This window comes from Orussus abietinus, unplaced genomic scaffold (genome assembly GCF_000612105.2).
Source record: "Orussus abietinus isolate OABI.00-Male unplaced genomic scaffold, Oabi_2.0 scaffold362, whole genome shotgun sequence".
In the NCBI taxonomy this organism is placed as follows: Eukaryota; Metazoa; Arthropoda; class Insecta; order Hymenoptera; family Orussidae; genus Orussus; species Orussus abietinus.
In genome coordinates, this window is record NW_019394525.1 from 61,681 (window position 1) to 89,070 (window position 27,390).

At 41.9% G+C, this 27,390-nt stretch overlaps 1 protein-coding gene across 1 annotated transcript; it reads left to right on the forward strand.

Annotated features, from left to right (window-relative positions):
- The first annotated feature begins 318 nt into the window (after positions 1–318).
- On the forward strand, positions 319–26,136 carry LOC105702532 (F-box/LRR-repeat protein 20). The gene is made up of 8 exons (XM_012430170.1): positions 319–1,960; positions 8,172–8,239; positions 12,234–12,363; positions 17,064–17,525; positions 20,285–20,476; positions 21,123–21,224; positions 21,868–22,083; positions 24,062–26,136. Exons 1-8 carry the CDS (start codon positions 1,931–1,933, stop codon positions 24,167–24,169), a joined length of 1,308 nt encoding a protein of 435 aa, XP_012285593.1. The 5' UTR covers positions 319–1,930; the 3' UTR covers positions 24,170–26,136.
- Positions 26,137–27,390: the final 1,254 nt, after the last annotated feature.

The window sequence follows — 27,390 nt, forward strand, 5'->3', positions numbered from 1 at the left end:
AGCCATTAATACGATGCGCTCACAATGTTTGCACAATTTATGCCTCTAGTTACAACGGTGTTCTTCAATACATTGGTTGCAGAACGGTGTTAGATGCAACTGTGAATTCTTTTACAGGAAGTAGTTTCACAAACGCAAGAAACTAATATTGTATCTGGCAGATAACGTATCTGCAGTTTAACATTGACAATGAAAAAAGTACGATGATTAATAAGATTCAAGGATTACTCCACAATTACTTGATCAACAAATGCAAGAGCATTTGGTTCCATAGAAAAATATTCAACGAGCGATACCGCAGTTTATTATATACTATCATATCGAAGGCGTAAACTCAGTTTTTTTTAAAGGACACTAAAATACAATTGTAGGTATTAACGATAAATAGAAAAAATATCAAAGAGCATATTTTCGTCACTTATCATTCCTATGCTTAACCATTAATTCGATGATTGACTGATAACAGTGGCTGTCCGATCGTTCATTGGTTCACAGTTATCATGCTTTAATTCTGGTATTTATTCTGGCTAATGGATCACGAGCACATCCTACGCTTTGTCTCTGCGCGTCAAAAAAACAATTATCCGGGAGGAATACTTTGCTTCGAAGGAAAGACTTGATAGCAATGTTAAATTACTTTTCACGTGTCACACCTTTTTTTAGCAAAACCCTGATTGCTAATGTAATCAACTGATATCAATTACAAACTAGAAGATTTAAACAAATGATTCGGTATCTGTCTTTTGTTAAATAAAATATCTAATCCAGACGACAGTTTATGTAATTAAACATCAGCTACCTAGACGGTAAGTATCAAAAAAGGTGGAAAAAAAAATATATTTCATTAATTTGAAATGATTTTATGTCTATTAAATATCTATCCTTTGTTACGAAATTTATATATACTTTTATCTCGATGCATAGCTATACGGTACATTTAATCATATATATACAATCATCTAAAAACGTGTTAAAAATATACCTCAACATATACACCACTTTTCGCCGTTCTACATTAAATTATTGCATCACTGCGCAGCAGAGTAAACGACACACGGTTGCATGCTAATTGAAGACGGAATTAAATGCCTCGTTGCATCCGCCGTTTCGTCAGTGCACGTCGAGATTCCGCTGTCAAATCGCAGGAGCAGCTAGCATAAAAAAGAGAGGCATTCAGTGCAGCTACATAACCTAATAGACTAGTAATTCCTTAACGCATCAAACCCATTGATCCGGCAGTCACGGTAAACCGCATCACTCCATTTAATCGCATCCTAAATTCGCACATGGCAACAAAACCACAAGCGCACGTGAAGAAAATCGTAAACATACCCGAGGCACTAACACATAACCTAAATCACCCACACATCCATTCGGGGCACACGGTTCTATTCCGATAAACAATAAGATGCCCTGTTGAGCGCTACCGGAGCTTCGGGTGGTTGCCGCCGGATCAAAGGGGGTCGCCACCGGCGCCTCAGTTCGGTCCGCTGTCGTCGGGTCGGCCGTCTCGGCCAATGGCGCGTCCCTCTCCCGGCACCAAGGGAATCACGATCACCTCGTCAAGGTCGATTTCGTTGCCACCACCTGAATCATTTCCCCCACTCTACCCTCCAAGAGACCCGGAGTATCCCTCTCCCGCGAGTGCAAGCGAGACGCACTTATACGGAATCCCATGCGGGTTTCCCTCCCCACCCCCCCTGCACCCCCCGCTCGAGTACCCGCCTACTTCTGCCTCTCTCCATCTTTCCATACTTTCCCCTGGCGCCGAGGCTCGCGGCCAACCAACGACGCTCTCTCGACCCCGCCGACGTCCAGTAGACTCGGCCATTTCTCTCCCGCGGTCTAGCGTCTCGTTCGCTCGGCGAGTTTTTTCCACCTGGCGTGCGGGTCCTCCCGGAAGATTGACAAAATAACGCGACGGAAAAGGATGATACACTCCGGGCGCACCAGGCTCGAGGTAAGTCGGACACCGAGGAACTCTCGTCCGGAGGCGAGATCGAGCCGCGGCAAGGGACGAAGCGCGCGTTAGGCCGCGAGAGCCGCGCGCGGACCCGCGGCGTGTTGTCACTCGGAGCCGAACAGCTGATCCCTCGGCCCCGTGGCCGGCGGGCCCTGCGACGTCCCTGGGCCCAGGGCCGTCCTCGGAGGCCCGGGCCGACCTCCTCGGGGCCTCTGCCGTCCCCGGGCTTCCTCGACACCGAGCGTCGCCTCCATTTCTGCCCCGAGGAACCGTGGTCAGTCGAGTCCATCCTTTGTTCCTACGCGATCCCGACCTCCGGGCGAGCTGACAACCATTAATTCCACTTCCAGGTTGGCCCGCACCTGCGCCCGCCGTCGCCGACCCCTGGCTCGACCCGGACACCCTCCGCTCCAACGACCTTGCCTTTGTTCTCCCGGGCCCGTCTATTGCGTCGGAGGTCCTTCGGAGAACCCCCGTACCCTCCTTGTCCTGCGGCGGATCCTTTCCGGGTTTTTCGGGAAATGCACCAGGGTAACGGGCCCGAAGGACCCAAGGACTGTCACGTACTCCAGGCGAGACGTTGCGATCCTGGAAACCCTTGTACTTGAAGTTCGGTCGTTTTCTTCCTTAGCTCTTGTTTTTTGAATTTACACCCTTCTGGGAGAATTTCACCCTTTGAAATTTCTCACCATTCAGGGCCGGTTATTCGACATTCGTTACCAGGATGCAGGCGATGGTCTCGTGTCGCCATTTGGAAAAATGCGGGGACAACAAAGAAGTGTAAACACGCGCGGATCAATTGCGTCGGAGGCTCCTACGAGGGGGGGAGGCCGAGAGGTTTTGTTGGATTGGAGTTGCTTGGAGACTTTAGAGGCGATAGCAATAGACGAGAGGGTTGTCATGATGTGACTACTTTATACATTGCTTCGAGATTATAGTTCTTTTTTTTTGCATATTTTTTACTTTCACTTTGTGACATAACAAAGGAGCGTAAACACGCGTGAATGAATTGCGTCGAACGTCTTCCAGAGAAATGTCGAGAGATTTCTGGTGGACTGTGTCTTCTGGAAGGCTTTAGAGGTGGGACTAATCGACGACAAAGTTGCCAATTTTATAGGGATGATGATTGCTATTGTTACTCCGAATTTTTACCTTTCTGTTTATTTTTATTTTGACGCGAAGAGACGATGTAGAAATGCACATGTATGCTTATACTTTACATTGAATGTCCTTTAGAGGGAAATCGAGAGATTTCTGGTCGGTTGGAAATATATTCTGGAAGTTGTAGAGGTGATACAAGTAGATGTCAGAGTTGTCATTTTATAGAAATGACGAGTGCCACGGTTAAATTGTATAAATGTTTTGGAAAGTTTAGAGATGATATCAAGCCGTGATACAGTTGTCACGTCATGAGTATGACAGATTTATGTATAACTCCAGATATATATATTTTTTTCTTTTCTTTTACTTTCTCTTTACGACGTAACAAGCGTAAACATGCGTATGAATTGAGTCGAAAGTCTTCCGGAGGAAAATCGAGGCGTTTTTGCGAGGTTGTAAATGTATTTTAGAGGCTTCAGAGTTGATACAAGTTAATGATAAAATTGTCATTTCTTACGGGTGACAAATGTCCTTGCTGGAGTGTTAAAATATGTTAGAAATCTTAGAAATGATAGAAGTGCACGATGTACTCGTCACTTCATGGGGCCGACTAATTTATACATGACTCCAAAGTTATATTTTTTTCTTTTATTTCTTTACTTTCACCTTATGACATAACAAGGAAGTATAAACATGCAAGTAAATTGTGTCGAAAGTCTCCCGGAAGAAAGCCAAGAGATTTTTCTTGGGTTATGCATTTAGGAGGCTTTAAAGGTGATACAAGTAGATGTGAGAGTTGTCATTTCTTAGAGATAACAATTGTCAAAACTACTCCGAATTGTTTTCATTCTATTTACTACATATTTTGTCCTTGGAGAGATAATGTAAAGTGTAATCATGCGCATATCTATTGCGTTGTAAGTCCTTTAGAGGAAAAACGAGAAATTTCAGTCGAGCTGAAAATATACTTCGGAAGTTTTAGAGGTGATACAAGTAGTGTGATCGCTTCATAGGGATGATAAATGTCACTGTTGGATTGTAAAAATATTTTGGATACCTTAGAGACGATAGAAGTTGTATGTCAGAGCTGTAACTTCACGGAAGCGACAAATTTATATATAACTCCAAGATTATATATTTTCCTTATATTATTTTACTTTCATTTTATGACGTAATAGATACGTAGAAACGCGTATTAATTGCGTTGAAAGTCTTCCGGAGGAAAGCAGAGAGATTTTTGTTGGGTCATAAATGTATTTAGAGGTGCTATAAGTAGATAATAGTAGAGTCCTTTCACAGAGATGAGAGAGTTGATCATTATTCCGAGTCATTTCTTCTTCATATATTTTAATTTTCACTTAAAGAAATAATATAGAAGCCAAACATGCGCTTATCAATGCCGTTGAAAGTCTCCGAGAATAGAGATGAGAGGTTTATGCTGAATTTTAAATATAATTTGAAGACTAGAACTTTTAGAAATGGATAATGACATTTCAAAGGGGTGATGTTCACCACTCCGAGTTTATTTTCCTGTAATCGTGTCTCATTTTATAAATTAACAATGACATGCAAATATGTGCTTATCAGTTCTTCCATGTTTCGCGAGTCATTTCATTTTCATTCACTTGAAAGTAATAATGTAGAATCGTAAACACACGTTTATCGATTGCGTGGGAAGGCCATCCGCAGAAAGACGAGAGATTTCTGCTGGATTGTTAAGATATTTTCAAAACAGAGATTGTAGGAGTACATGATAGTGTTGTCATTTCATGGGAACGACAAATCTGTCCATTACTCCGAGATGATTATCTTTTATTTCTTACCTTCATTGTATTGAATTTATACAGGTGTATAGACAGGTGCGTATCAATCGCATCAAAAGTCTTTAGGGAGGAAAGATCAAAGGTTTATGTGGGATGTAGTTATATTTTCAAGTTATTGCGTTCCTGTTTATTTCTACTTTCGTCTAAAAGTGTAATAGAGGATCGTAAACACGCGTTTATCGATTGTGTTGAACGTTCTTCGAAGGAAGAGATAGAGAGATTTCTCTATTGGATTGTAAATATATTTAGGAAACTTTAGATATGATAAGAGTGTAAGCGACAACATCGTTACTCCGTGGAGATGACTAATTCGTCCAGTGCTCCAAATTATTTTCCTCTCATTTTATGAGTTAACGAAGAAGTGCAAATACGCGTTTATCAAATGCATCAGAAAAAATCATGAGGCAATTCCGAAATTTCCTATTGAATTGTAAATATATTTTAAAGACCTGAATAGTGATAGAAGTGGATGATAAGACCGTGGGAACCGCGACCGTAACTCCTTACATTACTTACTATCGCCTCTGCTAGGACGAAGGGTGAAAACAAAGGGCAAGAAGGGTGGGAAAAATAAGGGAATCCTCCTTTTCTGTTCTCACCGGGAGCATCGATTCTTACAAAATGCCTTCTACATTCCTCTATTACTCCTCTATAATTCCTTACATTAGTTGTTATCGCCTCTGCTAGGATGAAGGGTGAAAACAAAAAGCGAGAATGGTGGGAAAAATAAGAGAATCCTCCTTTTCTCTTCTCACCGGGAGCATCGATTCTTACAAAATGCCTTCTACATTCCTCTATTACTCCTCTATAACCCCCCTAGTAGCATAAAATAATTTCTAAATATTTCTTTGTAATCTTTGCTAAATATTTCAAGCGACAGATTTTTTAAGATTTCTTGTAGATTTCATTCGAAGATATTTGAAATATTTGTTGAAAATCTCAATGACATATTTAGTTTCAATAATTTATAAACATAGAGAAATTATATTTTTTAACTTATTAACATAATAAAAATACACGTTTTTACTTCACGACTATTATCGGACACTTCATTTGGTATCAAAAAACCCGAGAAATTTTTCTAATATTTTCGTTCCGCTATTTCATTATGGGAGCAAAACGTGTGATTTTGATTTTTAATATTTTTAAAACGTTTACAATGTACTCGGCAGATAATATTTAAAAAATACTTGATTTAAAATGAAAGGAAATATTTTGTATACCTGGTAGAAAAATATTATGAAAACACGTGGAGCCAATATTATATAAATATTATGGGGATAATATCGTAAAGTAAACGTTTTGCAAATATTTCAAATGTCTGCTAAATATTTACAAAATGTAGGATATTCGCTAAACATATAGAAATTATAGGACACATTTTGTGCTACTAGAGTCCTTACATTACTTGTTATCGCCTCTGCTTGGACGAAGGGTGAAAAAAAATAGCGAGAAGGGTGGGAAAAATAAGAGAATCCTCTTTTTCGCTTCTCACCGGGAGCATCGATTCCAACAAAATGCCTTCTACATTCCTCTGTTACTCCTCTATAACCCCTTACATTACTTGCTATCGCCTTAGCTAGGACGAAGGGTGAAAACAAAGGGCGAGGAGCGTGGGAAAAATAAAAGAATCCTCCTTTTCTCTTCTCGCCGGGAGCATCGATTCCAACAAAATGCCTTCTACATTCCTCTATCTCGAGGATCGTTAACCATTCTTTTTTCTGGCCGCGACATGTGTCAAAGCACCACGTGGTCATTTTTCTTCTTTTTCTCCTTTTTACTTCTTCCTCGCGTCCGGTCTCGATGCGTCACCGCGGCTCTTTGTCGCCGTTCATGAGGACTTTGCCAGCGAAACAAAGGAGCGCATAAACACGTTAGAATTAATAGCATCTTGAGGTGTTTGTCCAGAGAAAAGGCGCGATCGAGCATTCTTTCCCGATTACTTCAATACCGCATGGGAATCGTTAGCCATGCAGTACAATGCAATTCTTAAAAACCGTGAATTATTGGTGTTTTTTTTTTTTTCTTATTTTTTGTTGTTTGTAATCGTTAAGTTGAAGTGAAACGCATCGGGAACTTGATAGACGTCGGTACAGATGACTTTTCTAAATACCAACGTTGTCGACTTTGGTTTTTATATTGACAGCTGTGTCGAATTAGATTGGGTATTGTACTAAATGGCATACTCCACCTGTCGTTTTCGTACGATAATTATAAAGAAATGAAAGCAAAACTCCTTAAATCTCCTGGATTTATGGTTTTTGAGGTCCTAATTGACTACAGAGGGATCCCCTGCGCCATCTGCGATTTCCGCGTCAACTAAATTTTCACTCCGAGACCTCGTATTACCATCGTTTTATCATAGCAGTGCATAAGACACATTTCTTGCCTTTATCCCGTTAAAATGCGAGTTTCTTGATTACCGAAGTGTTGTAAATTGTCGTACAATTGTCCTGACACTTTCGTTTCTCATATTAGAGCCTTCAATAATTGTATTTCGATCGAAGTATGAGAGCTCGACGCCATTTTGGTGTTGATCCGAACTAAGTTAACAAATCTGTTTAAAAAATCCAAAAACACAATCGCAACCGCTGACGTGAATTCACGTCTTTTCAAGTTCTATTCCTGATTGCCGCTGACGTGAATTCACGTCATTTTAAATTCTATTCCTGATTGCCGCTGACGTGAATTCACGTCATTTTAAATTCTATTCCTGATTGCCGCTGACGTGAATCACGTCCATGACGATACACGATACAAGTTTGCGGCAAACAGTTTCAGAACTTCATTATTTTCGCCGGTACTCAGTATTTGAAACGGAAAAAATTTGCCAGTCGCGAATGTGTTAATACACGGCCAAATATTAAAATTGAACCATACTGCTCACCAAATGAACCATACCGAATACTAGACAGTCAATGTTGTGAATGTCTGATAACCATACCCATCGCATAGGACAGCCAGTAGATAATATGACCATATCTCAGTACTCATAAGTATTTTTTAACTCTTTGCACTCGAGAGGTGACTTTCGGTCACCACTTTTCTATGTGAGACAAATCATCTCGAGTTGTTGGTAATAAGCGAAAAAGGCCTCAAGTGCAAAGGTTTAAACCGAAATTGAATCGGTAGGTCTTTGCTTTACTGTTCGCGATATATATAATATAAGTCCCTGATTTGCACGATTTTTATTCTTGAGTGTTGCTACTTTTCGGGAGAGCAGTTTATGTATAGATTGTCTTCGCTAATAACATTAATTTTATCCGTGATTTTTCTCATTCCAGCTAACATGGGTATTTCATGACGATGAAGCACAAATCAACAAGAAACTACCGAAGGAGCTGCTGCTCAGGTGAGGGGTTACCTGTTAAAATCCGAGGAGTCTTCTTTTGCGACTGAAATGAAGAACGAAGTGACTCGAGGGATTAATTCACCACCTAGGATAATGTCGGGATCACTTAAGATGATATGAAAGGCGTTGAAAGAATTCAATCGACGTCGACAAATTAACATTTATCTATACCCTTTTTGGTGGTAACGTCATTTTGAATATCCAAGTGGTAACATAAGCTGGCGCGTCCCGTTACCGACATTTATATTTATGTTGGAATTTTGTACAGTCTACGTTGAGAATTATACGTACTGAAGGGTTCCATATGTCATTTCGGTCAAGTAATGATAAAAAGATCGATGTACAACTGTCGAAATCCCACGAATTCATGACTGTTTATATTTTGACGAACCAACGTCGCCATTTGTGACGTTAAGCTGCAACTAAATTTTTTCCTCTAAAAATACGTGTTACCCGCAGGACAAGCCAGCATTCTCTTGCAATCGTTGGTGAAAGTATTTACCACATTTTCTCATCTTACTCTGTAATATTCCAATTCTACGGTATTCTAAATTGTTCGAGCTAGATCCTGAAACTCTTCATTTTCTATTCTAAGCCTCCAAGAAGGATAAAACATCGAAAACGTGCACGGACCACGCCATGCTGGTCCATGATAAGTAAATCAGTTTTTGATGATAAATGAAATTTCATGAGTTTCAGGACTTACTTTAGGACCTCCGTATTCCCGTGGGAAAATTTGAAACGAATCGGTACCCCCAATTCGGGGAATACTTTCCCCAACAATTTGACTTCTCAGATATATATATAGGCTGACTCTTTCATATCCTCTTAAGTGACTCGATAATTACACTGATCGTAACAAAAAGTCTGCAACACCTAAAAATCACTTAAAAATCAAAGTCGTGCATATTTTATGAACCCATATATGAGTTAGAAAAAAGAAAGGAGATTACGACCGTATTTCGATAGTTACAAGTGTTTTTAAACCAAAATTGAGTCACTATCTCTTTACGGTATCCTATACCGTATATGTTGTGGCCTCTGATTTGTACGATTTTGAAGTGGAACTTCTTACGGCACGGTAATATATGTAAATTCCCATGTCATTAAAGGAGCCCGATTAGAAAAATGAAACTTTTTTTTTCCTCTCAGATTTAATTACTCTTCATATTCATCTTTATGTTTTAGTATTTCCCTAATTACGTATAATTTTATTTCGACAATACAGTACTGTTGATATCCATCTTTCTGTAGCGGTATTGAGACAATTTGCGTAAACGTTTAACGTTAGTGCGTTGTCCTCAGAGTTAATCATTGATATTTAAAGTGGAATAAAAATAATGCAAATAGAGAACAACAACAACGATGCCCAATACAACCAGTACCGACCACATAGCGCATTTCGTGATTGAATAATTAAGAACAATTATTAACATCTAATAGTTCTCTCTAACTGACAGGTCGAGTCCCTCCGATTTCATTTCTTTTATAATATGTTATACTAGACTAAAGACTAAGCGACACGTATTTTTTTTTATCCGCCATTAAACACTTTAAGGGGGAAAAACCACCATGCAAAGTAAGGTCTGTGAGGGGTGGCTCACCCCTTAATTTTTTTTTCTTTTCATTGAGAAAATTATATTTTCCATTTCTCGTTATGAGAAAGCTTTTCCAGGTGGATTGGTTAAAAAATATGTTCTTGTGGGTGAAACTGCCAAATCGTCCCTTAACATGCCTTACTTTGGATGGTGGTTTCACCCCCTTAAAGTGTTTAATGGCGGATAAAAAAAAAATACGTGTCGCTTAGTTTTTAGTCTACTATAACATATTATAAAAGAAATCAAATCGGAGAGATCGACCTAGGATGCCTTCCTTGTTAGAAGTTTCACTTCCAACGTGCCTGGCGGCCATCCACCGACTTTTTTAATTTCTAGGTGTTGCTATTTTTTGTCGAGCAGGGTACTTTGCCAATTTTTTTTTTGCAATCTCGAAACGTGCCATTTACGGGATGCCGTCGATCTGCAATATCCACCGTACTTGAGCAATAAGAAAAATGTTGTTTTCGGCCAATTTGTCGATAACGAGTTATCGTGGAGGACGGTCTTAACCACGTTCTGTGTACGGTCGGCGTAATGCCTCTTATCACTTGGTCAGTCACGGTGTCAAATATTTCTTGGTCCGGTGATAAGCGATCTTAGTCCGAACCTCTCGGATCAATGGTAATGACGATTCCGTTGAAAGTTCCTAATTCAAGATTATCGTGTCTTATCAACCTCTGCGTCATATCTCGCGGTGAGCTCACAAATCCCCCCCCCCCCCGACGTCAATTACGCGCAATTATCGCGCCTCAATTACGGCTGAACTGCCGCAAGGGTGTGGAAATAATGGGATTACTTGGGGAAATTAAGTTAGCCAGAAGAAAAGCGTTAAGGGGATGTGAAAGTGGCATCCGAAAGCTCAATCGTTCATAAAACTTTTCATAGAACTGGGTGTCTCAAATCGTTTCATACTTTAAAACGTGAATATGGAGACCCTAAGGTAGGTCCTGAAACTCGCGTAATTTCATTTTTTTATAAACTATTTTTATAATACCTATAATCAAATTTGAAAAGAATTGAAATTTCATGAGTCTCAGGACTTTTCTTGTAGGCTTCCTATTCACGTTGTAAAGTTTCAAACTATCCGGTAAATCGAGTTGGGAGAAAGGTTTTATAAACAAGTCCTCTTCGATGCCACTTTTACATCACCTTAAGTCATGGAGAGTAAGGAGTTTTTCGAGGTTTTTACCGTGTTTATCATTTTGGAGTATCTGCCAGATATTGTCTTATGAGATAGTACAGAACGTTTTAGCAGTCGGTGATACAAATCTGGACGTAGATATAATCTAATTACTTTGAACAAGATGCTGAAAATGGGATTTAATGGGGTAAGACTTTTAATGACACTTAGGTTTGAATCTCAGGGTTAAGAGGTGGCCTTTATTTGTTGTCTTTAAATAACTAAGTAACGCCTCTTAACGTTAAAGGAGAGTTGCAAGGGCCTCTTTTGATTATTCTTTAAAGGGCCATTGGATTTTGGAGTATCGCGTAAATATTGTTTTATAAGAGATCGTGTAAGACATTTTAAGTATAAATCATACTCATATCTCACTTTCAGGATTAAGAGTCGCTTTTTATCCGTTGTTTTTAGATAAAGACTCCTAATGCTAAATTAGAGGTGTAAGCATGTAAGGACTTTTAAAGATTCTTTAACGTGGTCTCCTCCGATTTTGGAGTATCTGAAGATATTTTATAAGTTAACACGTAACATTTTAGCACTGAGTGATAAAAACACGCTGGGGGTGGAAATAATGTAATGTGAACTTTATATCAACCTGGAGGAAAAAAAAAAATGAGGTAAAAGGAGGAAGACTTTAATCAATTACAGGATCAAGAGAGGTTTTGTCCCTTTTTTTTTAAATAACTATAAGATCTCTGAACGCTAAAAGGATTTTTGAGCCTCTTTTAGCAAATAACATGACTGTTTAAAGACATTACAATAATGATTACACAACTCAGAGTGCGGAAATAATGCAATTACTTTTAATATCAAGGTAGTCCGGAGAATAGGAGTAAAGTTAAAGAAATTATGAATTTTTGGGAGGCTTTTAGAGGGTGTAAGGTTGTTAAATCCTGTTTTGGAGTTTTCCCAATTTTCGGGTGTTTCGGAAAAAATGTTTCGTGATATAGTATAAATGCATAAATGTTTTGAAATTAATAATTTTTTAGAGGCTTTTAGAGAGTGTAAGGTTGTTAAATCCAGTTTTGGAGTTTTCCCAATTTTCGGGTGTTTCGGAGAAAATGTTTTCCGGTATAGTATAAATGCTCTTGAGTAATGAATGATAAAGCTGTCAGTAAACGGCACGTTTCGCGTAATCTTAAGACGATGTATTGGTGGGCGTATGTAAGTATGCGTGAATGGCGGAGAGAATTGATGACGTTAATTTCTTTTCCAGGATAATGTCCTATCTGGACGTTGTCTCGTTATGCCGGTGCGCCCAAGTAAGCAAAGCATGGAACGTACTGGCCCTCGACGGTTCAAACTGGCAAAGAATCGACCTCTTCGACTTCCAGCGCGACGTCGAGGTAAGACACCTTGCATCCTCCTCGGTGGTAACCACTTTCCATGATTCCCCATGATCGTGGAATTGTTGTAAAACTTCTTCTAAAATCTCGCAAGAGAACTCTTCAAAATTGCGGGGGAACCCTTTGGGAGACATCTTCTCAGGACTAGGAAGAAACGCTCCATGATGTTAGGCGTTGTAAGAGATCCTTTAAAATCTCGGTGAAAATGTTCCAAGATTTCGGAACAAAATTCGACTAAAATGTAGAAAGGAGCTTCTCTTCAAGACCATGGAAGAAATTTCTTCGAGGTTTCGGAAGAAACCTTTCAAGTCCTTGGAAGAATCCTTCTCAGGTCTCGGCAGAAATACTCCACGATATTTTACATTGTAAGAGATCCTTTAAAATCTCGGTGGGAATGCTCCAAGATTTCGGGAAAAATTCTACAATCTAGAAAGCTTTTCTTCGAGACATCTGGAGAAAATTCTTCGAGGTTCCGGAAGAAATCTTTCAAATCCTTGGGAGAAACCTTCTCAGATCTCGGCAGACCATCACAATCTTTCACATAGTACGAGATGCTTTAAAATCTCGGTAGAAATGTTCCAAGATTTCGGAACAAAATTCTTCTAAATAGTAGAAAGGAGCTTCTGTTCAAGACCTTGGAAGAAAAATCTTCGAGGTTTCGGAAGAAACTTTCCAAAACCTTGGGAGAGACCTCAGGTTTCCGCAGAAATTCTCCATGATCTTTCACATTGTAGGAAATCATTTAAAATCTCGGTGGAAATGCTCCAAGATTTCGGGAAATATTCTTCTAAAATCTAGAAAGCTTTTCTCCGAGAAATCGGAAGAAAATTCTTCGAGGTTCCGGAAGAAATCTTTTAAGTCCTTGGGAGAAACCTTCTCAGATCTCGGTAGACACTCATAATATTTCATATTATTGGAGATCCTTTAAAATCTCGGTGGAAATATTCCAAGATTTCGGAACAAAATTCTTCTAAAACGTAGAAAGGAACTTCTTTTCAAGACCTCAGAAGAAGTTTCGTCGAGGTTCCGGAAGAAATCTTCCAAAGCCTTGGGAGAAACCTTCTCAGATCTCGGTAGACACTCATAATCTTTCACATTGTAGGAGATCCTTTAAAATCTCGGTAGAAATGATCCAAGATTTCGGAACAAAATTCTTCTAAAACGTAGAAAGGAGCTTCTTTTCAAGACCTTGAAAGAAAATTCTTCAAGGTTTCCGAAGAAACCTGCCAAAACCTTGGAAGAAACCTTCTCAGGTCTCGGCAGAAATTCTCCACGATATTTCACATTGTATGAGATCCTTTAGAATCTCTATGGAATTTTTCCAAGATTTCGGAAAAAACTTCCCAAATTTCTAGGAAGAAAGTTCTCCGCAGGACTCCTAAAGAAAACTCTATGAAATTTTGGTACAAAATCTTGTAAAACCTTGAAAGAAATCTTCCCGGGTCTCGGAAGAAGTTCCAAAGTCTTTAACCCTGCAGAAGATCGTTGGAAACCTCTCTCCCAAGATTTCGGAAAAATTCCTATATCTGGGAAGAAACCTCTTCGAGATTTCGGAAGAAACCCTCCAAGATTTGTGACATCGAGGGAGGTCCTTTAAAATCTCGATGAAAACCGCCTTCCAAGTATGTGGGGAAAAAAAAAAACATTCCAAAATCTGGGAAGATGCCTCTTATCAGGATTTCAGATGATAATTCTCTTCGAGATTTTGAAAGAGATCCAAGCCCTCGGCAGAAACTCCTGAAGACCTTTGACATTGTAGGAGGTCCTTCAAAGTCTCTGTGGAAATCTTCCAAGGTCTCGGAAGAAGACTCCCTTCGAGATTTCGGAAGAAACTCTTCAAGATCTAGGATGAAAGACTTCCCTCCAAGATCTCGGAAGACACTTCACTCCAAGATCTAGGAAGAAACCTCTCTTCGAGATCTCGGTAGAAGGCTCCCCCGAGATCTCGAGCGAAACTGTTCTCGCAGTGTTACCGATTCGAGACACATTCTCAGCCTGACCTGGAATACACAATATGCAATATACAACCCCCGGGGATCACCCTCGAATCTTGTCAGAATCTACGAACCCTCTAATCAGCAAAATCCTCAAGGACCATCTTACCATATCCTGATACCTCCCCTTCAGGGTCTAGCTGCGAATCTGCCTCGTCGGTGCAATATTCATGCCAAATGCAATTTCAAGTGTATATTTTGGAAGCCAGTCCGGCGGTTTCCTCGCGAAATCGTTCCATCCACCTTCTCGCGTTAATGGAAATGTAATTGCCTTTGGACCTAGAGCCTTTTAATGGTTTTCGAGGTAAAAACAATGGATACGCGGAATTAAGGTGACGTGAAAGTGGCGTCAAAGGGATATTGTTTTATGAAACTTTTCTCCAAACTAGGTGTACCGAATCGTCTCAGACTTGACAATGTGAATACGGAGGTGAAACGGAGGAATACGGAAAGTAAGGTCCTGAAACCCATGATATTTCAATTTTAAGATAATTTGTTTATAGCTATTTTTAACAATTTTAATAACAAATGAAGTTTTGCGACTTTCAGGACCTACCTTAGGGTCTCCTTAGTCGTCTGGTAAAATTTCAAAGAAATTGGTACACCCAATTCGGAGAAAAGTGTCATGAACGATTGGACCCTTAAGGTGAAGTGAAACACGTCGAGGAACTTGATCGACGTCGATGAATAAGAGTTTTCTAAATGCCTACATTGCCGACGTTCGTTTTTATATTGACAGCTGTGTTGAATTATATTGGGTATTGTACCAAATGGCATACTCCACCTGTCGTTTTCGGACAGTAAATATCAAGAAATCGAAGTAAAACTCCAGAAATCCTCTAGATTCATGCTTTCTGGGGCCCTAATTGACTGCAGAGGGACACCCTGCGTCATTTGTGATTTCTAGGTCAATTAAATTTTCACCCCGAGACCTCGTATTCCCATTGTTTTAACATAGAAGCGCATACAACACTTTTTTTGTCTTTATTCCGTTCAAATGCAAGTTTATCGATTACCAGAGTGTTGTAAATTGTCGTAAAATTGTCCTGACCCTTTCGTTTCTCATATCAGAGCCTTCGATAATTGTATATTGATCGAAATATGAAAGCTCGACGCCATTTTGGTTCTGGTCTGGGCTCAGTTAAAACATTTTTTCAAAAATCCAAATTTTGAACGCGTCAGGACAATTCTTAGATGATCACGAGTCATGTGTCAAAGTTTCGGGCATTTTGGTCCAATACCCTTAAAAAAAAAGTGTTGCCTTCGAATCGACTGATTTGAAGGGGGTTTCACTTCACCTTAAAATGCCACTCTCACATCCCCTTAAGATCAATTCAGATATGTCTATGACATTCATGCACATCCGTACAGAGCATTCATACCCTGACATGATCTCCGTTCGATGTCGTTGCCTCTGAACATCGAGAATGAATGTTTTAGTCGAAGAACTCGCAGCGATTGCACCAATTTTCAACGAAGAGAAAAATATTTTGGGTAGAAAACGAGAATATAAGTAAATAAAAAAACATTTCAAATTAAAGTTTGAAGAGAAATTCGTAACGTTAGACGCAGAGCTAATACGTAGACTACCGTATAACGCGGTTAAGGTAATATGAAAGAGTCAACTTATCTGACTTTTCAGACATATATATATGAATACTGGTACGGAAGTATATGAATCCCCAATATAAATCTAAAACGTCATTTCCATCAGTGTACGGACACGGTTTAGATATGTCTAAAGAGACTTTAAGGTGAAGTGAAACCCGCCATAAATTAGTCGACTCGAATAAGACACTTTTTAAACGTTATTTCATCGAATTGTCTAAAACTTCAGTACATAGTAAGCACCTAGAAATGTCCAGATCTTTTCAAAGTTCTTTTTTTTTTATTATTTAGTCTAGATCGAAGACAAAATGGCGTCGCACTCCCATATTTCGATCATTATACAATCCGTGAATGCTCCGATGTAAGGAACGTAAATGTCACGACTGTCGCATAACAATTAATAACATTCTGTTAATTGAGAATCGCGCATTTGAACGAGATAAAGGCAAAAAAGTTACTTGCAAACTTTTGTGTCGAGATGAAGAGAACACTATTAGTGTACCAGCTCTCGGAGACAACATTTAGTTGGCACTAAATGCAACGGATGGCCCTGCTGTCGATTACAGTATCAAAAATCCTGAATCTAGAGAATTACTTCAGTTTTACTTAGATGTATTGTTTTTTCTTTTCTTTTCTTAAATCATATCACTAAAACGACACACGGAGAGCACTCCATTCCATACAATTCTCGGTGCAGTACCACCCAGTTTTTAATATAAACCCCAACGTCGGTAACGTGGCGCGCTGTTTCAGACGGTACATCAGTCAAAAGAGTTTATTTTGACTGGCGACGTTATCTCGACGGGTTTCACATCACCTTAAAGGTTGCCAAGGTAAAAGAGGGTGCCTCGCCCAGGATAACGAAATTTCCACGAGTTAATCGGGTTTCGTTCCTTCGACTCCTCGCTAACCGTTTCATCTTTTACGTCGAAGCCCGGCATAAAAGATGAAGGATATCCCTCCCGTAAGCGTCCTTGAAAGCCCAGATCTTGGGCCATGACCCGAGGGGGTTCCCAGGGGATCCCCAGGGGATCCCCAGGGGATTCTCCTCCCCGATGCGCCTCGTTCTCCGGATCTGTAGCCTCTCCCTGTTTGTAGGGCCCGGTAATAGAAAATATCTCGCGACGATGCGGCGGATTCTTAAGGCAACTCTCCCTCAGGGGTTGTCAGAGCATCGGGAACAACTCGATGCGCACCCTGGCGCAGTCCTGCCCGAACATCGAGGACCTTAACCTGCGCCAGTGCAAGAAGATCTCAGACGCCACCTGCGCCGCCCTGAGCAGCCACTGCCCGAAACTGCAGCGACTCAACCTGGACTCCTGCCCCGAGGTGACGGACCTCTCCCTGAAGAGCCTCTCGGACGGGTGTCCCCTGTTGACGCACATCAATCTCTCCTGGTGCGAGCTCATCACCGACAACGGCGTCGAGGCCCTGGCCAGGGGCTGCCCCGAGCTCAGGAGCTTCCTCAGCAAGGGCTGTCGCCAGCTCACCGACAGGGCCGTCAAGTGCCTCGCTCGTTACTGCCCCAACCTCGAGGCCATCAACCTCCACGAGTGCAGAGTACGACGATTTTAATCATCGACCAACTACCGAGGATCAGCAAGTTGATAATTAAATGGTCCTACAATGGTCCACAGCGAAGAAAGGTTTTGGTGGGACCATGGCGTTACGTTTTGGTCCCGGGGTGGACCCTCTTCGGAACCATAGATATTAATTAATAACTATCTCTTATTCTACGGTATTATCACAGGAGTTACTGGGATGATTCCAGATTATCTCTATACTTTCCGTTGGGGAGACTTTCAGAGTTATTGTAAATGCATTTAACTGCCGACTTGCGGCATGGTAGTCTAGTCTTTGCAACAGGGCGGACGGCCCGTTTGAGTTTCCTGAGGCGGAAATGTCCGTTGTTAGCATTGTTGTCCCAAGAAGATACTCGCCTACTAAACGGTAACGTGCTGACCTTTTTTTTGTTTTTTCACTTACCCATTAAACATTCTTATGTCGCCTGTGCGTAGGGCAATTTTAACGGAAAAAGAATCGGCACTATTTATCCCGGTACGCAGTTTTTTTTCTTTCAATTATCCATGTTCCCTGTATTAACAAATGAAGAACGGCTCCAAATATGAAAAGAAACACGGGACTGTAAAACATACGGATCGTTAACAATGTTGCGAAGACTACATATACTTTAGTAACTATGTACAGTGATAGATGTAGTTACTTTTAATTGTTATTTAGTTCTGAGTAACGTTTAACTCTTTGCAGTCGTATGTCTACTCTCAGCCACCAAAGTTCTCTTGGTCTTGGGTAAATACGACCGCAAAGTGTTAATATGTTTATAGTCCTGAAGAGGATCCACCCCCAGGACCCAGACAACGATATTCTGCTGCACGCAACCTTTGCTCGCTGCGGCCATTATAAGACTATTTCATTAACAACGATTTTATCTCCGTTAGTCCTGTTCCATGTGTGCCGGATGAACTCCTTCGGCACTGGATATCCGATAAACTTGAACGTAAACCTAAACCTGACGTTCGGTGAAAAACCCTGACATCCGGTTTGGTTGTATAGACAGTGCGCCGGGTGACCGAACCAGTGAAAAAACCTAATCTTTTAGTAGCCTGATCCGGTAACCTGGTCAGGTTGTCCGATGTTTGTGGTTGGCCTCAGGCTATAGCTACACTACAGCCGGTCAGATCTGTTCTAATTAACACCTAGTTTACGGACATTTCTTAACCCTTTTAGTGCCGGAGGCCGATATATCGGCCCTCGCTGCACCGGCGAAAAGTGCCAGAGCCAATATATCGGCGCGCACTTTGTAGCGCTTTACTATTCGCTTTGCGAGAGATCTCTATCTCAAAATGAATTTATAATACGTTATAAATAGTCTGATTTCATTACGAGAGAATTAAAATAACGATATAACAACACCTATAACAACCTATAACCTATAACAATTACTTGTTTCGGATGAGATAATCCGTCCGGCGCCTACCATTTTTTTATGTTTCTTGTGCAATATTACTTATTTTGTTAAAAAATATATTGGAAATTTAAAGTATATACTTTGCAATATACGGTCTATATAAATTTATGATAAAAAGATGACTTTTCCTATGTGCAATTACGTTTTGAAACGGAGAACTCAATTTTTCTTTTTTTTTTTTGATCATTTATACCTTTGTTATTTATGTAATTTTCAATGAATATAGAAAAATTAGCGTCACTGTTTTATTCTCTATTTTGTCCTTAATACCCTCCTTTTTGAATTATGTAAATATTGCTTTTCGTTTGGTGTTTATGAGCCTTTTTCCAAATCCTAGTAAAATCGTAAAATTCGGCCGGTTATCTTCGCATAAGCACCTCTTTTTCGCCCGGCACTAAAAGGGTTAAATATCTACCACTATGGACACGTGTTAATTTGACGCACGAACGAAAACATACGTTTTCGTAATTGAACGACTTAAAATCTCAATATTACAAGACTTCTTAAGAGAATCAACTTCGATATGTATTTCCCCCGTTAAATGGATGAAAGTCAGTACAGATGATAAAAGAAAAATGAATATTTCGTGTGATGTCATTAGCACTTGTCCTTGCAAATATGTATTAATGCGTAATACGTAAATATGTTTTAACTAACGCGTTTACTATCTGTTGTGCGAGTATGTCGCATATCGAGTCTCTTTTACATATTGATGCGCATTAATCCTTTCGATACTACGAGCGGCTATAATCACCTGTTAAAATTTTCCATTGATTCCCAAGTTAGTCAAACTTTTTGACTTTGTTTTCCATTAACTTTTTTACTTTTTGACTATAGTGAACTTTAGTAGTCAGAACTTTCTAACTGGCCCGTGTCGTAGCGATGTATTTGTGATTCAAGAATTTGTACAACGGAATAATACTGGCGAAATGCATAATCGTATCGAAAGGGTTAATGTGTATTACGTGAATCTTCGCATTTCAAATAGTTACGAATTTCCGTCTGCTGTCCGGATACAAAGAATTCAGAAGTCCCATGGAAGCCCAGATCCTATGTTAGCGCTTGATCCTCTAAAAGTTGGCTAACAAAGCAAAGTAAGGTAAAGAAAGAATGCAATTCGCTATAATCGCCATAAGAGAGCTGGAGAGATGACTACAGCGCCGCCATCCGTTGGCCAACGTACTATTCGTCGAGCGTCGAACGTTCGTATCCTTCTGGATTTCTATGGAGACTTCGGAATTCTTTGCCGGATATGTTGAATGACATTTTAGAAGCAGTATATATATTTTAATGTCCATATGTATTCATTTTTGTCTCCTTCCCTCTGCAGAACATTACGGATGACGCTGTGCGGGAATTGAGCGAGCGTTGTCCTAGACTGCACTATGTGTGCCTCTCGAACTGCCCCAATTTGACGGATGCATCTTTATGCACGTTAGCTCAACACTGTCCCCTTCTGAGTGTCCTAGAGTGTGTAGCATGTACGCATTTCACGGACGCTGGTTTCCAAGCCCTCGCCAGAGTGAGTACATCGATTCTGATACATCTCCGGAACTAAGGTGATATGAAAGAGTCAGCCTATATATCTTAGCGGTCCAATCGTTAGGGAAAGTATTCTCCAAATTAGGTGCACCGATTCGTTTCAAATTTCACCCCGAGAATATGGAGGCCCTAAAGTGGATTCGAAAACTCACGGAATTTCATTTGTCATGAAAAATGTATTTATTTATCATGACAATCTTTCACCAACAATTGCAAGAGAATGCTGGCTTGCCTAGGGGCTAACGCGGGTTTTTAGAACAGAAATTTAGTTGCAGCTGAACGTCACAGATGGCGACGTTGGGCCTAAACAGTCGTTAGAATAATGAATTCACGGGATTTCGACAGTTTTACATCGATCTCTTCATCATTACTTTACCGACATGACATATGGAACGCTTCAGTTCGTATAATTCTCAACGTATACTGTAAAAGACTTCAACATAAATGTCGGTAACGGGTCGTGCCAGTTTGTTACCACTTGGGCATTCAAAATAACGTTGCCATCAAAGCCGGTATAGATGAATTTTAATTTGTCGACCTGGATTAAATTTCCCTGCGCCTTTCATATCACCTTAATAATGTATACGGACTTTATTAAGCGTTTTATTATTCCTACCGCCTTGCAGAATTGTAGACTGCTGGAGAAAATGGACTTGGAGGAGTGTGTACTGATAACGGACGCCACACTGATACACCTGGCCATGGGCTGTCCAAGGTTAGAGAAACTAGTGAGTATCGGAAGCCGTTTCCTTTACCGTCTAAATGTTTCTTCGAGTTGCTAAAAAGTCCCTTTAATCGCGAACCTAACATTGTACTACCTAGATTTACGCTTTCTGGTTTAAGTGCAGGAATGGCCGAAATTCTATGTTCAGGTAGTTTAAAAAGTTCTGTTGTTTTCGACTGCCTTTTCGGCATTTTAGTGACTTTACTGGGTTCACTTGCACGGTGAAAAATATCTGGTCAAATTACAGTACACGCGTAGTCGAAGGTTTTTCAAGGTACGGTGTTTCGAAATTTTGTATAGATCTATGTTTGGGGTTTTAGTGTGTGAGTATACGAATTTCAGAGGGCATGAACAGTAAATGTCGAAATCTTTCCTGCATGAATTTGTTGAGATGATCTACAAGAATTCATAGAGAAATCGTGTACGAAGGTACATGTACGGATGTACGACTCCATATAAAAATTGTAAATTGATGAACAAGTAGTTCATGTCAAGAGGTTAATATTTACGAATTTCTCGTCAACGGTTATTTCTTGGCTCAGAACAATGTTAGGTTACAGAGAGATAAAAAAAACGGTAGCGTTGACAATATTGTGCCGGACTTTTTTTTGTTTTTCATTTTCCTTTCATATTTCTCGGCTTTGCAGAGCCTATCGCATTGCGAGCTGATAACGGACGAGGGTATCAGGCAGCTGGCCCTGTCGCCCTGCGCCTCGGAGCACCTGGCCGTTCTGGAGCTGGACAACTGTCCCCTGATAACGGACGCTAGTCTGGACCACCTGTTGCAGGCTTGTCACAATCTTCAGCGCATCGAGCTCTACGATTGCCAACTGATCACCCGAGCCGGCATACGCAGGCTTAGAGTAATGTCTCTTACAATTAGACGATCACGGATGATTCTACTTAAGGGGATGTGAAAGTGGCATCCGAAAGCTCAATCGTTCATAAAACTTTTCTACGAGCTGGGTGTCTCAAATCGTTTCATACTTTAAAACTTGAATACGGAGACCCTAAGGTAGGTCCTGAAACTCGCGAAATTTCATTTTTTCTAAACTATTTTTAAAATACCTATAAACAAATTTTGAAAAGAATTGAAATTTCATGAGTTTCAGGACCTACCTTATAGTTTACCTATTCACGTTGTAAAGTTTCAAACTATCCGGTAAATCATATTGGGATTACGATTCAATTATGAACATATAATCATTCAGAAAATTACACGCTGTTGCGTAAATAATCGTTTTACACGAAAGCTACGTCCGAGAGATATTCGTTTCCCAGGTCGGACGCCGTGTTTGCGGCTTTACGATCGCAGCGCCACTCGGAACAAATGAAACTTCTTGGGGACTGAAAAAAAAAAACAACTAAGTTTACTGTAATCCAAGGACATAAAGCATTGCAATAACGTTAACAAATGAAACTTTATGTAGAATGAAAAGAAAAAACAACTAAATTTACCGTAATCCAAGGTCATGTAGCATTGCAATAATGCTAACAAATGAGATTTCGTGGAGACTGAAAAAAAACTAAGTTAACCGTAATCCAAGGGCATGAAAATGAAGCATTGGAATAACGCTAACAAATGAAATTTCGTGAAGACTGAAAAAAAATAACTTAGTAACCGTAATTCAAGGACATGAAGCATTGCAATAACGTTAAGGTCCTAAGAAACGCAATCTCAAATCAAATTCTATTCTTCAGCGGTTGACCGATGATTCTCATGTAACGATATTCGTCGCTGTATATTGAAAGCGAATGGCGCTGCTACTGCAAGAATTTCACTTCTTTTTTTTCTTTTTCTTCTTTTTTTTTTACAAAATCTCGTTACACGCCGTAGGAGGGGTTGGCGGTAGTAAGAAGCGGGCTCAGGGGGATGGTGTACCACTGAACTATTTTCATTCTGGAATGCGCATAAACGTATTCTCCAACGTTTTAGGAACCACGACGAGTGAGAAAGAGAACCCCAGGGGGTCCTTGTGTTCACCTTAAAGTGATGTGAAAGTGGCGTCGAAGAGTTCCCATTCATGAAATTTTTCCCCAATCAGGGCGTACTGAATCGATTCAAACTTTGCAATATAAATATGGAGGGTACAAAGCTAGATCCTGAAACTTATGAAATTACATTATTCATGAAACATTAATTTATTTCATGGATTAGAGCCAGCATGGCGTGGTCCGTGCACGTTTTCGATGTTTTACCCTTCTTGGAAGCTGGAAAAAGTTTCAGGACCTAGCTCGAACAATTTAGAATACCGTAGAAATGGAATATTACATAATCACATGGGAAAATGTGGAAAATACTATCACCAAAGATTGCAAGAGAATGCTGGCTTGTCTCGGGGCTAACATGGGTTTTTAGAGCATAAATTTAGTTGCAACTGATCGCCACAGATGGCGAAATTGGTCCTAAACAGTCTTTAGAATAATGAATTCACGGGATTTCGACAGTTTTACCTCGACCTCTTCGTCATTACTTAATCGAAATGACATATGGAGCGCTTCAGTTCGTATAATTCTCAACGTATACTGTAAAAGACTTCAACATAAATGTCGGTAACGGGACGCGCCAGCTTATGTTACCCCTAGAGTGTTCAAAATGGCGTTGCCACCAAAAAGAGTATCGATGAATTTGAATTCATCGACCTCGATTAAGTTTCTCGGCGCCTTTCATATCATCTTAACGTCTGATCGTAAACCCTTTTCGGGTGGCTGCGAAAAAGGGCGCAAATAACCCCCGTGAGCCTCTCTCTCGTCGAGGAGATCAACGGCTCGTGCGCGTTCCAGGGTGGGCACAGCTGAGCGGGGTGTACACGGGTTTCCTTTTCTTGTTTCCGATTGCAGACGCACCTGCCGAACATCAAGGTCCACGCGTACTTCGCCCCGGTGACCCCGCCACCCAGTGCGGGGGCCTCGACGCAGCGCTACTGCCGGTGCTGCGTGATCCTGTGATCGGCCACCCTGAGCCGGGGAGCACGGTCGTCGACGAAGTGAATCGTCGGTAAAAAAAAGTCGACTGCGGGTTAAGACAAACGAACGTGGCGGGCACGTTGCGAGCGCGATCGCAAGAGAGGCCGTCGTCGGAGCCGCGGGTCGAGTCCGGGCCCGCCTCGGCTGGCACGGGGAGTGCCGACGTCAGCTGGCCCGTGTGAGAGCGGTGAAGAGGAAGTCGTCACGTCCGCATCGGAGTCATCCGAGTCATCCGAGTCGTTCAAGTCATCGGAACTCGTCGTCGGGGTCGTCGTCCGTTCGCCGCGGCTCGCCCTCGACGGATAGGAATGACCAGGCGAGTCTGACGATGACGCCTCGTCGTCATCCAAGTTATCGTCGTCATCGTCGTCATCGTCGTCGGCGCGGATCGATCGACCCCTGGCGCATTTACGTTGACACGGCCGATGGCACGTGAAGCGAGAGTGTCGTCGGCGTGGTCGCCGTCGTCATCGTCGTCGTCGTCATCGTAGTCATCGTAGTCGCCGTAGTCATCGCCTGCGCGTGCACCGTGTCTTCGACGGAGTCATCGCGCGACTCCTGGCGAATGCTCGGAAAGGGCTGATGCGTGCGTGATAGTAGGAGATAAGAGTCGTAAATCGTCATTGGGAGTATTTGGTCGTCATCGTTTTAAGCTCGACGCGGCCGAGACCGGACGGAGGGTCCGGTGCTGGTTAACTTTGGCACGGCGGTGACGCCTTGGATGTGGTCGGGTCATCCTTGGGGCCCGATCGATCGGTTTTATTTGCACCTGACGTCGCGCGAGTAGTCATCGAGTCGGCGACCTGGCCTGGATGTTAACGTGCGAGTAGTCATTGAGCGTCGCGGTTTGACCGAGTAATTCCAACCCAGTCAATGGTACGCGAGAAGTCATTGGAACATCGTCGCGATCTAACCGATCGGTTTCATTTCATCCATCGACGCCGGAAGTCATCGAGCTAGCGTCGCGATTTGGCCGATTAATTCCAACTCGGTCGATGATACTCGAGAAGTCGTTTGGATATCGTCGCGACCTGCGCAATCGGTTTCGCCGCATCCATTGATACACGTGTCATCTAGCTAGTGTCTCAATTTGGCTGATCGAAATCATCCACCCCAGTCGATGATGCGCGAGAAGTCATTGGGTTATCGTCGCTACCACTCGATTCCATCGCATGTATAGTCATCGAGTCGATGGTCCCGACCTCGATTAATCGTATAAAACGAGCAAAAGTCATCAAAGTCAGCGTCGCGAAATCTCGCTATCGCCCCGCGAACCGCCTAAAAGTCATCGAATCAGCGTCACGATCTCGCTATCGTCGCGCGAAACGCTCAGAGCAATCGAGTCGACGTCGCGATCTCGCTATCGTCATGCGGAACCTCCAACCGTCATCGAATCGACGTCGGGTCAGCGTCGCGACGTCGACAGCTGCTCTCATCGACCCGCCGTACGTATTGCCTAGCGTCGCGCCTAATTGGTGTCAGGGACCTCGTTAGTATCCGAGCTCGCCGCGGTGGCGCTGTAATCGCGTACCGATACACGCAAGGCACGGAGGATCGCGTGCACATCGCAAGCACAGAAGTGTACACACAACTCGTGCTCGCGTCACGGAGCAAAGAAGCAAGCGGGTTTTATCGCGACCTCGTGTCCTTATAAAGAGATGTACCCTGTTTCTTCGCGAGACGTTGTTTAGTGAGGCGCCGCCAGGGGCGCGCTTAGCGTCGTCCCTTTTCCGGAAATGCGGATCTGGGCCGCGTTTCTCCCTCTTTCTCCCGAAACGTTCCGACAAGAGCGCCGACCTCGTCGAGCGCGACGATCCGGGTACCGAGGAAGCGGACGGGACGAGAGGGCCGCCTCCTGGAGGGAGACGAGCGCGAGAGAGGAGAGGCGTTCTCCTCTCCGGGAAAGGGGAACACCGAGAATGCGTGTAATAAATCGATTTAACAATCGAGTCCGCTCCTTTATTTGGGATATTCTACGGCCCTCTGGTCGATGTTTAGTTATTCCGAGGGAGTGGCGCGACGGTGCGGATGAGAGCTCTTCCGATTAGCTGCAGAGAAACAGCGGTATAGGAACACTTCCGTCGTTACGTCCTTTGCGGCCAATCAAAACCTATCATTCGCTTCATCGCCCGACGCTACAGAATAATGAAATATCGGCCTTTTACCTCTAAAGATGGGTACACATCTGAACACGAGCGCAAAAGAGGCAAGGCGATGTCAAATGAGCATTTGCATACCAATGTGGATCAATTTAAATCGAACAACCTTCCCCATCAAGCTATCGTGGAGGCAATTCGCATCGCGAAAAAAATTCACAAACATCCTTTAACATATTTTAACATCTACCAACAAGTGCAGCAAGCTGGATTTCGATTAACACGTTGAGTGCGGCGTCGGTCCCTGGGGACCGACAGTGAACTTTCTGTCTGGGCGGCGTCGGTCCCTCGGGACTGACACGGCATCAAGAATCCTATATATAAAAAATTGTGCCGCCCAAACGGAAAGCTCAGCAAAATCGGTTCCGCGCTCAACGTGTTAACTGCCCATGATGATTTTACCAAAAATGGCTGCTTCCAGGTGATCCACCTAAACCTGCAAAGGGGCACAAAAGTACAGGTAAAACGGAACATTGAAGAAACACCAGGAAGTCGCCAGATTCTCCGAAGTGGTCCACCTAAAGCTGAAAGGGAACACGAAGGCACAAACGAAACCATTGGGAAAGCGAGAAAGAGACGGTGATACAAGAGCTAATAACTTACTAAAGTTACCATTAAAGTCAAGAATATTTTGCAATGCATCGATCTCGTATAATTGACCCAGTAAAAATGTATTCAATTATACATTACTTGGCGTGACAAAAATCTAATGTATTTATCTTACTTAAATGCAGACTCGAGAAAATTTCATGAAAACGCTAGTTCACCGTCTCTTCCCGTCAATCCAGACGGAAGGATATACAAAAAATGAGAGGGACAACGTGGCGAAAAAAATGGATGACTGCCCATTCGAAAGAATGGAAGGCCATCGTAGTTGCCCTCTTCTTAAGGGGCCGCTTCGGCATATAGCCTCTTCGACTCTTGTAGTCTCTTCGGGCAGAGCCCCCTACGTCTCGAACGCTTGGCAATCCCCTGATTTTTCGAATTAAAAAAAAAAATCACTCGCGGGCAGATCTAAAAGCTAGCAAAACGGCGACCTGCGATCCG